Below are 16,914 nucleotides of genomic sequence, written 5' to 3'. Positions count from 1 at the left end.
CTACGCAAATGCCTGAAAAGTTGGGATTACGCACCCCACAATACTTGCAACTCCCTTTTCTCAATGCATTTTTAGCCCACCCAGATCCCACCTTTTCAAACACTGCATAAGACTACTGAATTCAAAGTATAATAGGGTAGCCTTTTCAGTTTTGGCATTAGAGGTCAAGTATCAAGTTTTGAACTCTAAAAGGCTTAAATGATGAACGTATCAATCTCCAATGTATACTTACTCTTTCAATTCTGGGGTCAGACCTTTTGCCCTGAACATCGGCCTGTGTCCTTCAGCTACATATTTTGCTGCTTCATATGGTTCATAGTGCGACAATGGTGGATCACCCTCTAGCATCTGCACCATTGTTCATTATTCATAGATAAGTTTTATTTCGCTCTCCCATTCTACTAGAAGCCGGCAGGATTAACATTACCTCATATAAAATCATTGCAAAAGAGAAGACATCAACCTTCTTGTCATATTTCCGGTGCTTGAAAACTTCAGGAGCCATATATCGGTCTATGGGTTGATCATATGGAAAGATATTAGAAAGAAATAACACTATTGATAAAATATGTCAATGTATGAAAGGAGGTAAACAACTTCACTCACAGCTCCCAGTCTCGCCAGTCATTTTATAAACATCATGGGAATTTTGAACCCTTATTAGCTTGCTCAATCCAAAGTCTCCAACTTTCAAATGGTCAGCACTGGAGTTGACAAGGAGAACATTCCTGGAAATGTTACCATATTCAGCACTACAGCTAATGGATCGTAAAGATGAAAATAGCATCATGTTATCAGCATCAAATAAAAGTTTCTCCAAACACAAATTGCAATGATCAACCAATAACAGAACCATGCAGAGAAGATCAACAGACCTGGGCTTTAAATCTCTGTGTATTACAACATTTGGTTCATTGTGAAGATAAGCCATGCCTCTGCCCACATAAACACATAGCCTTACGTGAGAAAACTACATATGAAATGTGAAGTGATTTGTATAAAATGTCAGACGACTATGGTATTTTCATGTAAAATAGCATGAGAAGATACTACAATCAGAAAACCTAACAAGGTCAGAACTCATGAGTCATGATAATGACTATTATTTCTGCACGCATTTTTCACCCCCAACTCCCCCCACCCCTAAAAGCAAAGTAAAAGCCCAGCTAACTATAAACAAGGCAAGTTTTTGACAGAAGCTAAATTGTCAAACATTCAATTTTTTCTACCTCTAGCGTGATCCCTAAACAGTTGCGAAAATCTATACAATTGAATATCCGCCAATAAAATGCAAACACTAGCAGAATGCTATAAAATAGAAAAGATAGAAGCACCAAAAATTTGTTTCTGTTCAGGTTAGTTTTCTAAACGAAACTTTTGATAAGCAAGAGTCCATTGATGTATGCCACCATTAGTTTTCAAAATGAATTAGACATCATTTTTTATCATGTAATAAATTTTATTAACAATGGGCAAGAAAATACCCATATACAAGGAGTATACCAAAACGTAGAAAACCTTACAAAAGGATATGGTTTTCTACAAAATACAAATGACACCCAATCTTCTATCCCTACAGGAACCTCATGGGTGCACCAAAATTAAACTATCCATCATAAAACCAGGGGCATCAGATATACCACTGTCACAAAAGCAGATAGGAAGCTGGAATGACCTGGAGTTCAAGTAAATTAACCCTGAAATCTTATAATTCATTAAGATTAACTTGCTATATCCAGAGCAAAATTAACTGCTGTAGATGGACTAAGAGCACCTTTTCCCTTGAGGTACTGATGAAGGTCACCCTATAACAGAATAAAATTCATCAATTCAGCATCCTTCACAAGTTAGAGAGAAGAATTCAATATTCATTTTACAAAAAGAAAAATCATTCACATACCCCTCTCAAGTATTCAGTTATTAGCATTAAAGGCTTCTTCTCGGTAACAGCTCCAAGAAATTGCACTACATTTGGATGACGAAGTTTCACCAGCAAATTTACCTCATGTCTAAAATCCTGACTGTATCAAAAGTAAAGCAATTTTATGTTTCAATTCAAAAAGGAATTAAATCAGGTACAAATAAAAAGGAATTAGCATATAGCAACAGCAAATTTTTATAGGGTGGGCCTAACAGCCTACATAATTACAGCTATCTGACTCTCTGTTAACTGCTAACCTTAATAGGGAAAAATAATGCATAGAATTAAGAATGTTTGCACCCTATAGTAGTAACATATGGAGTACTTATTACTCCACTTTATTTCGAAGTCCTCTTAGAAATTAACAGAATTAGGTTACAACTTATTATATCAAAGCAACACTATTATTGATTGACCATTAAGGATGGCACCTTTTTGCAAAAACCACCAATGTCATAGGTGCAGAAAGTTCTAATTGTTACTATCTTTTTACTTTTCTGATCAATTAACTAAGAAAGATTTAAAATCAAACATAATGAAACAAAGCCATATAATCCCCATCCTGGAAACAAACCAAAAAACAAGACATAAAAACCTCAAAAAAACAACCAAGATGGACATAGTACCAGAAAACACCACAATATAACATTGTAATAATTACTCCACTAGATACTTACATCACCAATTGATCATCTGAAAGGTTTGGGAGAATGCGCTTAACAGCTACAGGTGTTCCACGCCAACAAGCTTTTAGTATTTCACCAAAAGACCCCTATCAATATCAGCTCTCATTAGCGATGATGAATATTAGATATATAGATCCATATTCTCATAGTTAGAAAAAACTTGACACAGAAGCAATGTAAGTAACTAGAAAGCAAATATAGAATTGGTAACAAGAAATTAAGTACATGAAAAAAGATGGAGGTTGAAACAGCACTGGAAAACCAATTGTGAAGATAGTCCTGTTGTCTCTGTGTTCTGAGGTGACGATATCAATATCACAGTTACCAGGGGAATGCAACAAGCAAGAAAACACCTAGAACTAGAAGGCGGCCCCAAACAAAAAAAAGTACCGTTTTCCCCTATTTAGGTGGAATTTCCTAAGGGACACATAAAATGCTCAAGATACTTCAAAACCAGAAAACATTATACTATATTTAACCAAAACTTGTGAAAAGCACCTAATAATATTCCATACAATTCTCAGAATTCAAAAGCTTCATCATAGGCAAAGTTTTTGAAGCAACTAGACACCAAGAAGTTAGCTTATACACCGTAATATAAGATATAGCTGAAATATACTTTGTAACATATTGTAGGTGTAACATTGGTAATTATTGTCATTTGAAAAAGACACGACAAATTGCATAAGATTAACCATCATTACGAGCAAATAACTATTTTAATTGACAAGATACTCAATAAATGGAAGCAATATGAAATCGAACAATATGACTTTGATTCAACCTCTAATAAGCTTATTCACAAGCACTATTAATACAACTTGTACCTTTCCAATGATTACTGAGTTTGAGAAATCCAGCTCAGTAGGATCAATCTCCCAGTCACACTTTTTTGGCAAAGGGGGTAGAACAGCCCTTGGTTCAAAATGACTTCCATCTTGCCCCTGCAACATTTCCACAAACAATTATAGCCAGCTGAAAAACAAATCCGCAATGTCAAAGAATGAGTTTGCAGATTTAAGGGAATGGGGAAGCCATTTCCAACATTAAGAGAACATTCTTCAAAGTGCTGGAAGATGAGATAATGTACAGAAAAGAAGCGCGCAATATATATATAGATGTGTGTGTGTGTGTGTGTGTGAATGTCAGATCCAGCTTCCAGTTAATCCAAGTCACACAAATCAATAGTTTCCTAAATGTCGGTATTCTTTCAGAAACTTCAGCAAATATCCAGCATATCATACCATTCTCTATACTTATTGACTGGGTCATCAAGTAACCTTCTCTTTCCTACCATGAGATAATTATGGTCGTGTGTGTGTATACATAACTCTCTGTGTGTGTATGTCAGATCCAGCCTCCAGGTAATCCAAGTCACACAAATCACTTATGTCCTATATGTTGGTATTTTTTCACAAACTTCAGCAAATATCCAGCATATCATGCCATCTATGTACTTATTCACTGGGTCATCAAGTAGCCTTCTTTCCTACCATGAGATAGTTATGGTCATTAATAATATGACGGGTAAAAAATGCAGAATATACCATGTGTCACAGAAAATAATCAATCACAAAGTTAAGAGAACAAAACAACTATGAAAAAGAATCAACACAAGATTAATTAGTTCATATGTTTTTTGTTAGATGAGTACCTAGACCTTGATGGAAATAGAGCCAGCAGCCAGTAAATATCATATCAAAAGGTATTTTTGACCCTAATACAAGTTGAAAATTAAGGTGTTGAAAAATCACAAGACTCCCAAATTGCGTAAAAAAAATAATGAGACATCAAATCTATCCAGGTTAGACTGAACAAGATAAGCAAAAGAACTCACATAAGATAGGCCACCATATGACTTCAACAACTCAATGATGCCATGTTTCTTAGCTCCTTCTGCATCAGCTAAAGGCTGTAATCAATAATAGCATACCCAGAGAGTGAATCTATTATAGGACCAACAACTCCACAGAAAAATCAGGGTCAATATATGCATCCAGATATACACAAACATACATATCTCACAAGCATAGAAAGGTATGGAAGGGAATTGAATCTGTTACGGAGTTGGACAGCAAAGCAAAATTAAGTTTGACTTTTCTCATAAGCAAACACTGCCTCGCGACATGGAAATAGTTTTCTCAAAGCTCTACACTCAAGTCTAGTAATTTTTGTGTCACTTGGTGCATATTAATTCAATTTTTTTAGGGAGTTAACATAAATATTATTTGATTATCCAAAAGTAAATTCAAAACTCACACTGACTGAGGGAATGGGTTGTTATCTCCTTATATGGTCTTAAGCAACCCTCATTCATGAGCTAGCTTTTGAAGTTGAGTTAGGTCACTCTAGGTCCATTTCTCAACAAGGTATTAAACCATACCCATTTCTGTTCTTGGTTTACCCAATATGTTATATTGCCTATGCTCCACATGTCTACCCCTTGGCATGTGGGGTGTTAAGTGTCTCATATTGGTGGAGAATTAGTTTTTTATACTTAATATGGAATAACATGGTATCATGGCTAGACTCATTCATATTTTTGGTTAACCCAATATTAGGCCCCCATGTTACATTATCTAGTACCAACTGTCTTGTCCTAGGCGCATAGGGGGTGTTAAGTCTCACACGTTGATTGAGGGAATAGGTTGTTTCTTCTATTTGGACAATCCTCACTTAATGAGCTAGCTTTCGAGGTTGAGCTAGACTTTCCAAACAGAAATAAACAGAGATTTTCCACTGAATTACAGGAAGATAAGACAAATAATGGTGGTTATGTTCCTGTACATTGGGAGCAAAAACAATTTTCTTTAGATTTAACCAAACACATCAACATGTAACAATAGTTAGAAGAAGATCAGGAGTCAGGTCTGCATCATGGAAAATGTTAAAAAGCACGCTCAGGATGTTGGTTCATTCAAACCCAAAGCGAATCATTTCTCTCTACGGTCATAAGCCCAGCAAACCAAGTCTTAATCGAAATTTAAAAGAGGGATAGACAGGTTAGCTATGTTTGGAATATCACCGAAATCCGTTTTACATTTTTGACGATTTACTTAAATCCATATTTCCATATCACTCACTAATTTTGGATGACAACGATAAGAATCTCACCAGCCAATAATTGAACTCATAAGGTCAAAACTTATCACCTACAGCATCCTAATTCAACTTTGAAGAAAAATTATTGGAAAGAGAAAGAACTTTCACCAAAGTTTTCAATATTTTTAGCGATACAAAGTAAGCATACTAGTCATGAGTCTCATGACTCATGAGGTTTCTTAAGATTAATCCTGCTTATAAACTTAACTTGGGTTATTCCAAATTTATTGACAATTCATACATTGAAAATGTTATGTAAATAGATTCTCCTATCTGAAGAATTCTAGCCAAATAGATATCAAAAGAAAATTATGTGGGAGGTCGATAGCTCCCCTCTACCCTCTAATTTTCCTTTCTTCCTAATCCTTTATAGAAGAAAAAGGTATATTTCCACATTACAGGAAAAACCTTTTTCCCCCTTCCGATTCTGCTTTCCCTCTTTTTTTCCCTAACAAATATATTGCAGAACAAGTTTCCCAGAGCATTTTGATCTTTTCTTTATTATCCTTCTAGTAACATGAACGTTATTACATGTCTGTGCTTTCTCCGTACATGTTCAAGAAATAACTCAGACAGAGATGTGAAAGGACAAATAATCAAGTCAGACATTTTCTATTCCTATAATTACTAAAAATTTCAGATATCCATCACTATATTTATCAACTCATATAGCACATGAATCCCATAGAAAAATCAGACAGTTTGGAGACTGATCATAGCAACTTGTTGTAAGATGACCTTTGACAGCAACATTGTATAATAGGATGACAAGCTACAGCAAATTTTACTTAAGCAACATCAAAGCAAAATAGCAGCAGACTGTTATAGATTGAGTCTAAACCTCTATGCAGCTATAATTGGGCATGAGTAGGCATGAACTGAACAAATGCCTGAGTAAACTCAAATTCTTGCAGATAATCTTTAACAGCTCGTCTGTCCATTGTATAATAGGATGACGAACTACAGTAAATTTACATCATCTTCAGCAACAACAAACAAAACAGCAGCTTTATGCTAGAGATTGACCCTCTAAGTTATTCTTTTTATCAAATTTTCCAAGTAAGAGAGGGAGAATGTTTGACTAGCGACTATCAATGACTAAATAAAAAAATACAAAAGAACAAGAAAGGGACTGACTTTTGAGCCGAGGATCTTTCGAAAACAGCCTCTCTATCTCCATGAGGTAGTGGTAAGGTCTGCGTACATCCTACCCTCCCCAGACCCCACTTGTGGGATTTCACTGGGTATGTTGTTGTTGTTGTTGTAAAAGAACAAGAACATCTACGTAGAATCTCTAAAATCAAGTGCTATGTTCTCCCAACTCCCACATACAGATACATGCTACTTCATCTTTCTTATTCCTCACTCTATAGTTGTTCGTGTAGTTCATTGACAAGCCTTTCCCGGTAAGAACATCATCTTTCTACTTCACTCATTCTAGTTTTGATTAAAAGTTTAAGGTTTTTTTGTACGGATCTTTTGCTCAACTCCCTACTAGACTTTAAAAAATTAACAATTTAAAAATTTTGGCTTGCGCACAAGCCATCATGTTTATTCTTCTGCTTGGTTGCATTTACACAAAAAATTATGTTACTATATTTTAATGAAATCGCTTGTGCACACTTGGCAATCGCCTATATTATCTTTTGATAATCGCCTATATTTAATGCTATAGTGAAAGGGTGATCATAAAGACTACTTATTTATCCTTTATCCTTCCTGTTGATAGGAAACTCGAAATGGCAAATCAGATATAGCAGCCAAGAATTGCAAATATGAATCAAGTATTTATGATTCAATGGAATAATCAACATTGGTTATAAAGTTGTTCACGATGGGCAAATCGAAGAACAAAGGATTCCAGCAACTAACAATAACAATTAAGATAATGGTATCAAGGTGTGTGAGTTTTGATAATGAGTTTTAAGTTTTTTTTGTCCTTAAAATAAATTTGACAATAAAAATGAAAAATGTACGTCAATCTAGCAATCCAATTGAACAACCAAACTTTTTTTTTGATAACTGAGAAATCCTTCTGTGGCCCGGCCTTTGGACCAACCACAGCCTTCTAAACTCAGTGGATAATGGGCCCGCTCCTCTACCCTTTTCTACTTAAATACCAGGCTTCGGTTTGCATGGTGTGGGGCTTGAACCTGTGACCTAAGCCACAAATCCTCCACCCTTTGCCACTCGAGCTAGGCCCTGGGGCAATTGAACAACCAAACTTTGAGCAGCAAGAAATACAAAATGTGGAGGAGAGAAGGGTGGTAAGAGTCAAAGAAGAGATATGTAATATAAAATTTAGTTTGAGCAATCTCAATTTAATATAGGCGATCTTTAATTATTGTAGGCTATTTGTTTGTTGTATTTAAGCGATTTCGTATTTTAATCAATAGCATATTGTTTACACCTTGATGACCTCCTATTTTATCGAATTATTGGTTCCATATTGTGATTGATGATACTGGTAATATGCCGATAGATTAGAAGTCTTTAAAAATGATATAGATTCAAAGCAGGATCTAACTAAAATGAATAATGACATTGATTTTGGACACTTTCTAGAGTTGATGGAACAATAGTGGAGATTTGGTTGCATTCATAAAGGTTTATATATGATTTGTTATGAAGACAAATAGAAACAAAACAGGCGCCTTTTTATTTTTTGGTTGGAAACAAGTCTATCCGGTTTGGACTTACAAGGCAAAGTTATTGAGAGTCGCAAAGATTGCTAAGGGAGATGAACCAGAGTAGACCCTAGTAAATTCCTTTGTAGTTGGCTTATCAAATATGCATTTGGGAGGTTTGTATCTTGTTCTTTCATGCTTATTTAATTTTAGCTACTAATTATGGGAACTTGGCAATGATTGTGGTCTTTTTGGTTGACGATATGACATGTTAGACAATTGAAATATATGGGAAGAACTCTTGGTGTGAGATCAACTGAGCGTCCAAGTGCCATTCCTAGAATTTTGAGATGGCATTGGGATGTTTGATTAAGGTGAAGGAGAAGGACGGGAATGAGAGCTACATTTCAAAAAAATGACGTAAGAATTTGTTTAAACTCAGCCTAATTTGCCTGATCCAAAATACTATTAATTGTTATACTACTCGCTATGTTATTAGCTTATTACTTTGCTTGGTCATTGTAGCTACCAACAGTTGAGTGTACATCTTGCCCATCAATTGTGTATTTTTGCATCTTTTTCTTGAATTGGTATTCAGAAATTAGTTGATACTTTCAAAATGTTTTTCCATGGTTTGTCTTGCTCGACAATCTTTGCAGTTCACCCAACAACTTTGTCTCGTAAGATCAATCAAATAGGTTTGCTGCCGACCAAAAGTCCAGCCCATTCCTTTTTTTTGGTTCAATTTGTCTAAATAACATATAATGGCATAACCCTCCATGAATGCAACTAGACCTCCAATATCGCTCCTCAAACTATACAAAATGTCCAAAACCAGCTTCATTAAAATGAATATGACATTGATTTTGGGACACTTTCTAGAGTTGAAGGAGCAATAGTGGAGATTTGGATTGCATTCATAAATGTTTATATATGATTTGTAATTTAGACAAATCGAAACAAAACAGGACGCCTTTTGACTCTTTTGTTGGAAACAAGTCTATCCAATTTGGACTTACAAGGCAAAGTTGTTGAGAGTCGCAAAGATTGCTAAGGGAAATGAACCATAGTAGACCCTAGTAAATTCCTTTGTAGTTGGCTTATCAAATGCATTTGGGAGGTTCGTATCTTGTTCTTTCATGCTTATTTAATTTAAGCTACTAATTATGGGAACTTGGCAATGATTGTGGTCTTTTTGGTTGACGATATGGCATGTTAGACAATTGACATATATGGGAAGAACTCTTGGCGTGAGATCAACCGAGCATCCAAGTGCCATTCCTAGAATTTTGAGATGGTATTGGGATGTTTGATTAAGGTGAAGGAGAAGGACGGGAATGAGAGCTACATTTCAAAAAAATGACATAAGAATTTGTTTAACCTCAGCCTAATTTGCCTGATCCAAAATACTATTAATTGTTATACTACTCGCTATGTTATTAGCTTATTACTTTGCTTGGTCATTGTAGCTACCAACAATTGAGTGTACATCTTGCCCATCAATTGTGTATTTTTGCATCTTTTTCTTGAATTGGTATTCAGAAATTAGTTGATACTTTCAAAATGTTTTTCCATGGTTTGTCTTGCTCGACAATCTTTGCAGTTCACTCAACAACTTTGTCTCGTAAGATCAATCAAACAGGTTTGCTGCCGACCAAAAGTCCAGCCCATTCCTTTTTTTTGGTTCAATTTGTCTAAATAACATATAATGGCATAACCAGTGGCTCGCTTTAAGCGTGAAGCGAAGCGAGGCGAGGCACTAGCGCTTCAATACCGTGAAGCGAAGCGAAAACAGAAAAGCGTGCGCTTCATGGAAGAAGCGAGAAGCGCGCTTCATGTAGAAGCGAGAAAAAAGCGCGCTTATTTGTTAAAAGCGGCACTAGGGTTTATTTTAAAAGAACAAATCTGTTAACTTACAATTAATTATTCGCTGCTGTGACTTCTTCGAGACTTCGTCAGTTCAAACTTCAACCAGGTTAGTTTTTCTTCTCTTCTTCTTCTCTTCTTCTCTTCTTCTCTTCTTCTCTTCTTTCTCTTTCTCTTTCTATTTTTATTTCTATTCAGCTTCTGCCGCTGTGATGTTCTTCTCTTTTTCTCTTCATCACTTCTTCTCATCTTCTTTTTCTGTTTCTATCCAGCCAGCAGTGCAGTTCTGCGCAGCTGTTGGTATGTTTTGGCCCTTTTTTTTTGATTTGGGTTCTCAGTGACCTCTGTTTTGTTAAGCTATGCTCTGTTTTTTTATATCTGTATCATGATTTTCTTTTTCTCATAAATCATTTAATCATATAATATTAATTAATTTGTTGAGTTGAAAAATTTGGTTGAATTTTTTATAGTGATTTTATTACACAAAACAAGGGCTGCTTTATTACACAAAACAAGGGTTGCTTTATTACCCACTGCAGCTGCTTTATTTTTTTTTAATACTGCTGCAGTTGTTTTATTAGGCTAGTGGGCTGGTGATTAAGTGAAGAATGGTTATTGGATGTTTAATTAACTGCATAAAGGGAATTCATCAAAAAGTGGAGCCCATAGACCACTTTCATGGCCAATTTTTGACTTAAAACCCACTGCAGCAGGCCAGCAGCTTTATTATTTTTTTTAAAATTTTGCTCAGCTGCTCTATTACTGCTTTATTAATTTTGCTGCCATCTGTCAACTGCTCTGTTATTGTTTTGACAATTTGACTTGTGTGACTGAATTATTATTCTATTTTTTCTTTGTAGTAAGTTGTATTTTCTTAATGGCACAAAAAACGGATCCAGCTTGGGCATATGGAATTGCCATGGGAAGTAACACAAAAATCAAATGTGTTTTTTGTGATATGACATATAATGGCGGAATATTTCGTCACAAGAAGCATCTTATTGGTGGTTATAAAGATGTTAAAGTGTGTCCAAAGGTCCCGAATAGTGTGAAGGAAGAAATAAAGGAGTATTTTACGAAAAAAATGAATTTAAAACTCAAATGAATCCTGAAGCATCCATGGTTAATCTTGTTGATAATGATGAAATGGATGATGAAGTTGAAGTGAATATGCCAATGGGACCTCCCTCAAAAAAGAAACCTTCAACTAGTGAAAGTGGGTCATCCACCGCTAGCAATGTCAAAGGTCCTCTTAATCTCTATTTCTCGCAAAAACCAAATGAAAAGAGAAAAGGTGGACCTATTGATCTAGAGGCTTCTAGCAAGATTTTACGGGATCGTGCTGTATCTGCTTTTGCTAAATGGATGTATGATGTAGGATTGTCTTTCAATTGTGTTAACTACACCGAAAGTTTTGGTGAATTCATTGAGGCCGTAGGCCAATATGGCCCTGAAATGAAGCCCCCTACCTATCATGAGGTAAGAGTTCCTTGTTTAAAAAAAGAGGTGGAAAAGACAAACAAAATTGTAGAAGATCATAAGGTTCAATGGAAAACGTATGGTTGTTCCATTATGATGGATAAATGGACAGCAAGGAATGGGAAAATGATCATCAATGTTTTGGTGAATTCTCCAAAAGGGAGTGTGTTCCTTGAATCTCATGATGCTAGTGACTCTTCTACTGATTCAAATAAGATGTTTAACTTGTTTGAGAAGACTATCTTGAAAATAGGCAAGGAAAATGTGGTACAAGTTGTGACCGATAACGCAAGTGAGAACAAAAAAGCGGGTGACATGTTGAAGGGAGTGTTCCCGCATATTTTTTGGACTCCTTGTGCTGCTCATTGTATCAACTTGATGTTTGGTGACATTTTCAAAGAGGCCCCGTATTCTACAGGTGAACTTGAATCTTGATATTTAATGTTCTTTTTTAATCTTCATGTTAGTTTTCTTACTTATTAACTATTAAATTTTTTTGAATAATTTTTGGTAAGGCTGTTAAGATACATTCTTATATCAGTCAAAGGGCACTGTTGTTGAATATGATGAGGAGATACACAAAGCAAAGAAACTTGGTAAAACCTGCTAAGACAAAATTCGCAACAGCTTTTTTGACATTGCATAGTTTTTATATGCAAAAGAAAAATCTGAGAACCTTGTTTATGTCCACTGAATGGAATGAGAGTGTCTATGCAAAGGAAACTCTTAGGAAAGAAGTTGCGAGACACATCATCAGTCCATATTTTTGGAATGACACTGTTCAAGCACTTAGAGTTGGTGGTCCTTTAATTAATGTACTTCGTATGGTGGATGGGGAGAAAAAACCACCAATGGGCTACATTTATGAAGCCATGGATAGGGCCAAAGAAAGTATTGAAAAGGCATTCAATTATGATGACAGGAAATATATGAATGTTTTCAAAATCATTGATGCAAGGTGGACGGATCAACTTCATCAACCTTTACATGCAGCTGGACATATTTTGAACCCGGGGCTCTATTATAAAAATAATGAGATGAAGACTTTAACCGAAGAAGTGTGGTTGGGATATCATGCATGTGTTGAGAGGATGATCCTAGATAAAACTTTACAAGACAAAATAGGGGATGAGCTTGGTGTGTACATGAAAGCTGATGGGCTACTTGGAATTGAGTCGGCCATTAGAGCTAGAACCTTAAGGTCACCAGGTGAGCATTTCAACATTTAACTATTAGAGCTTTAACTTTTAAGTTATTACATATTAACTTTTAAAATAATTCTTCTACAGTTGAATGGTGGATGCAATATGGTCATAATGTCCCAAACTTGCAACAATTTGCTATTAGAGTGCAAAGTTTACCTTGTAGCTCATCCGGTTGCGAGAGAAATTGGAGCGTGTATGAACATGTGAGAACCTATATTACGTTATTACTAAATTAAATGGTATCTTAGTTGTCCAAAGTCCTCCCATTAATTACTTTCTACATATTCTATGCGGATTCATACAAAAAAGAGAAACAGACTTGAGTTAAAACGCCTGAATGATCTAGTGTTCATCAAATATAATAGAACATTGGTGCGTCGCTACAATGCTCGCAATACCATTGATCCAATTTTATTGGATAATATTGATGATGCAAATGAATGGTTAACTGGAGCACCCCAAAATCATGAAGATGAAGAAGTATATGAAGGAGAAGGTCTCACTTATGGTGAAGTTGCTACGGCTAGTGGTGTGGAGGAGAATATTTATGGTTTTAGGGGGAGTACTTTAAGGGGCAAGGAAAAAAGAGTAGCTACAGGTTCAAGTTCATGTTCAAAATCAAATAGAAGTAGAACTCTTGTTGATGAGTCCTCCGATGAGGACCAAGTAGAAGTAGAACCCTTGTTGATGGCACTTCAAGAGTTTGAGGATCTTGTTGAAGAATAGGATTTTGCTCTCTTTGTGATTTGGTTATGCATTTGCTTTATATGTTGTTACTTATGAGGATTATTGACTATCTAGTTACTTTTTAATCTAAGTCTTTTGAGTTCTTGATTATTTATCTATGCATATTTTATATTTTATATTTTATATTTTTATACTAAATAGCGCTTTTTCTGAAAAAAGCATGCGCTTCGCTTCACGCTTCTCGCTTCTGTGAAGCGAGCCCCCGTCGCTTTTTTCCACTTCTCGCTTCTCAAAACACTGGGCATAACCCTCCATGAATGCAACTAGACCTCCAATATCGCTCCTCAAACTATACAAAATGTCCAAAACCAGCTTCATTAAAATGAATATGACATTGATTTTGGGACACTTTCTAGAGTTGAAGGAGCAATAGTGGAGATTTGGATTGCATTCATAAATGTTTATATATGATTTGTAATTTAGACAAATCGAAACAAAACAGGACGCCTTTTGACTCTTTTGTTGGAAACAAGTCTATCCAATTTGGACTTACAAGGCAAAGTTGTTGAGAGTCGCAAAGATTGCTAAGGGAAATGAACCATAGTAGACCCTAGTAAATTCCTTTGTAGTTGGCTTATCAAATGCATTTGGGAGGTTCGTATCTTGTTCTTTCATGCTTATTTAATTTAAGCTACTAATTATGGGAACTTGGCAATGATTGTGGTCTTTTTGGTAGAAGATATGGCATGTTAGACAATTGACATATATGGGAAGAACTCTTGGTGTGAGATCAACCGAGCGTCCAAGTGCCATTCCTAGAATTTTCAGATGTCATTGGGATGTTTTGATTAAGGCGAAGGAGAAGGACGGGAATGAGAGCTACATTTCAAAAAAATGACGCAAGAATTTGTTTAAACTCGGCCTAATTTGCCTCATCCAAAATACTACTAATTGTTATCAACTTATTACTTTGTTTGGTTATTGTAGCTATCAACAATTGAGTGTATATCTTGCCCATCAATTGAGTATTTTTGCATCTTTTTCTTGTATTGGTATTCAGAAATTGGTTAATACTTTCAAAATGTTTTTCCATGGTTTATCTTGCTCGACAATCTTTGCAGTTCACTCAACAACTTTGCCTTGTAAGTCCAATCAAATAGGTTGTTGCCGACCAAAAGTCAAGCCCATTCTTTTTTTTGGTTCAATTTGTCTAAATAACATATAATGGCAAAACCCTCCATGAAAGCAACAGGACCTCCAATATCGCTCCTCTATGTATACAAAATGTCCTAAACCAGCTTCATTAATTATTTTAGATAGATATTGTTTTGAATCTATAAAACTTTTGAACACATCTAATAAATTTCCTACCCCACATCTAGTAGCCATCACATCAATATACTACGTATCATCAATCACAATATGAAACCGACAATTCAACAAAATAGGTGGTCATTGATGGTCTAAAACAAAATCATGTTGAATAGATCGCCTACCACAATTAAAGATCATTTATCCTAGATTGAGATTGTTCAAACTGAAACTTTTATTACATATCTCTTCTTCGACTCTTTCAACCTCATGTTTCTCCACATTGTGTACTCCTTGCAACTCAAAAACTCACAGTTCAATTCGATTGATTGGATTAACATACATTTTTCATCTTGATCGTCAAATTTTAATTATTTTGGAAGAAAAAATTTTAACACTCACTATCAAAATCTCACATACATCAGTAGCATTGTTTCATTATTGTTATTCATCGCTGGAATCTCTAGATCTACAATTTCTTCGTCGCAAATAAGTTCATAATTAATATTCTCTGTTTCATTGAATCTCAGATACTCAATTCATATCTGCAATCTTTGGTTGTCTTCATCAGATTCTGCCACTTTGAGCTTCCTATCAATGGGATAAAGAGGAGGGATTTTTATGATCACACTTCCCCTATAACATTAGACATAGAATATAGCATACGCCATTTCATTAGAAGATAGTGAAAACAAAAAAGTCTATAAATGACACCAAATGGTTGCCCTCATAAACAGCCTTCCAACAAGGAGAAAGAGATGAAGAAAATTGTTCAACCCAAGTGTTGGAGTTCCAGAGCACACTCTACCTTTGCTTCCTCATTCTTCTGTGCCAAGAATGATCCAATTGCGCAAGACTTAATCTTTTTGAAGTGTGAAACATAATTTTTGAAATCCGGTAAAGATTTTGCAAAAGTTTAGTACAATCAAACCTTCAATAGTTATTTAAAACTTAAATGAGTGTAGTAGAATAAGAAATATGAAGATCTTACCTAGAAAGGCTCGTCAGTGAACTGCACGATACAGCTAAAAAGTAAACAATAAAAAGAAGAAGAAAGATGCAGTAGCATGTATTGGTCTGTGGTAGTTAGGTGGAAAGGTAACTGCAAGAGATTTTATTTAGGTGTTTTTATTCTTTTGTATTTTTTATTTAGTTGATTAGTTGTTGACTATTGCCTCTCAAACATCTTCTCTTTCTAACTTGGAAAATATGATAAAAATTAATTCAAAAATAATTTAGTGGACTTCTATTCATTTTGTATAGAAGTCTTTATCAAAAAGTGAATTCAGAATCTACACCCATTAAGTTCAAATTTTAAATAACAGAGACACAACAACAACAACAACGAATTGTTTCTACTGAACAGAGACAAAGTGAATTCCTGCACAGCAGCGACCCCGAATTATGAAACCCGGCCAGGGTAGCAACGGCCCAAGGGATTTCATCCGAACTCCTTTGGCGGTGAATTATACTATTTATATCTGATTAAAATTATTCTATTTATGTATATATAATAGACGTTAAACCCTCTTTGTATGAAAATCCTGGTTCGCCATTGAACACAGCCTACATAGTGTTTTTAAACTAACATTTTGAAATAAATTGTTACTTCTTATGAGTTATTAGCTTTCGGTCTCCTAAGTAGCTAAAAGTTGTCATTATCATTTCAAACACAAAACACAATATTTATTCAATGGTGAAGCGGGTGAACATACCGTATTCCTCCATCGATCCTGAGCATTAACGTCGGCGCCGTATTCGATCAAGCATTTGCCGATATCGATCCAACCGTGAAGCGCGGCAACGTGGAGTGGTGTACGGTTATCGTAATCTCTAGCTTGAACAAGCGTACGATCTTCTTCTAGAAGTTTCCGAACGGCAGACTTATCGTTTTGATGAGCGTGCCATAGAATAAGCGATGTTCGACTCACTCTCGCTTTCTCTTTCTTCTTTATCTCCGTCGGTGATGCCGCCGGTTCTCCGCCGCCGGAACTCCCTTCGCTTCCGCTCATTGTAATTTTGACCTTTTG

At 35.6% G+C, this 16,914-nt stretch overlaps 2 protein-coding genes across 2 annotated transcripts; one reads left to right on the top strand and one right to left on the bottom strand.

Annotated features, from left to right (window-relative positions):
• Nucleotides 1–223: 223 nt before the first annotated feature.
• LOC129887532 (serine/threonine-protein kinase VIK-like) lies at nt 224–16,914 on the bottom strand. Its single transcript, XM_055962653.1, has 10 exons — nt 16,600–16,914; nt 4,445–4,519; nt 3,435–3,551; nt 2,599–2,693; nt 1,901–2,021; nt 1,728–1,805; nt 876–937; nt 607–728; nt 428–513; nt 224–348 (listed from the first exon to the last, which is right to left on the bottom strand). Exons 1-10 carry the CDS (start codon nt 16,894–16,896, stop codon nt 229–231), a joined length of 1,173 nt encoding a protein of 390 aa, XP_055818628.1. The 5' UTR covers nt 16,897–16,914; the 3' UTR covers nt 224–228.
• On the top strand, nt 12,306–13,681 carry LOC129887533 (uncharacterized). Its single transcript, XM_055962654.1, has 2 exons — nt 12,306–12,890; nt 12,971–13,681. Exons 1-2 carry the CDS (start codon nt 12,335–12,337, stop codon nt 13,120–13,122), a joined length of 708 nt encoding a protein of 235 aa, XP_055818629.1. The 5' UTR covers nt 12,306–12,334; the 3' UTR covers nt 13,123–13,681.

This window comes from Solanum dulcamara, chromosome 4 (assembly GCF_947179165.1).
Source record: "Solanum dulcamara chromosome 4, daSolDulc1.2, whole genome shotgun sequence".
Classification (NCBI taxonomy): Eukaryota; Viridiplantae; Streptophyta; class Magnoliopsida; order Solanales; family Solanaceae; genus Solanum; species Solanum dulcamara.
This window is presented reverse-complemented; position numbering and strand designations above follow the sequence as displayed.

Excerpts from the sequence above, each read along its gene's own strand:
- LOC129887533 (XM_055962654.1), top strand. The coding sequence starts at position 12,335 with ATGCAAAAGAAAAATCTGAGAACCTTGTTTATGTCCACTGAATGGAAT. Across the intron at positions 12,891-12,970 it reads TAGAACCTTAAGGTCACCAG|TTGAATGGTGGATGCAATAT; the intron begins GTGAGCATTTCA and ends ATTCTTCTACAG.
- LOC129887532 (XM_055962653.1), bottom strand. The coding sequence starts at position 16,896 with ATGAGCGGAAGCGAAGGGAGTTCCGGCGGCGGAGAACCGGCGGCATCA. Across the intron at positions 729-875 it reads CACAGAGATTTAAAGCCCAG|GAATGTTCTCCTTGTCAACT; the intron begins GTCTGTTGATCT and ends TAACATTTCCAG. Across the intron at positions 514-606 it reads GACTGGCGAGACTGGGAGCT|ACCGATATATGGCTCCTGAA; the intron begins GTGAGTGAAGTT and ends ATCAACCCATAG.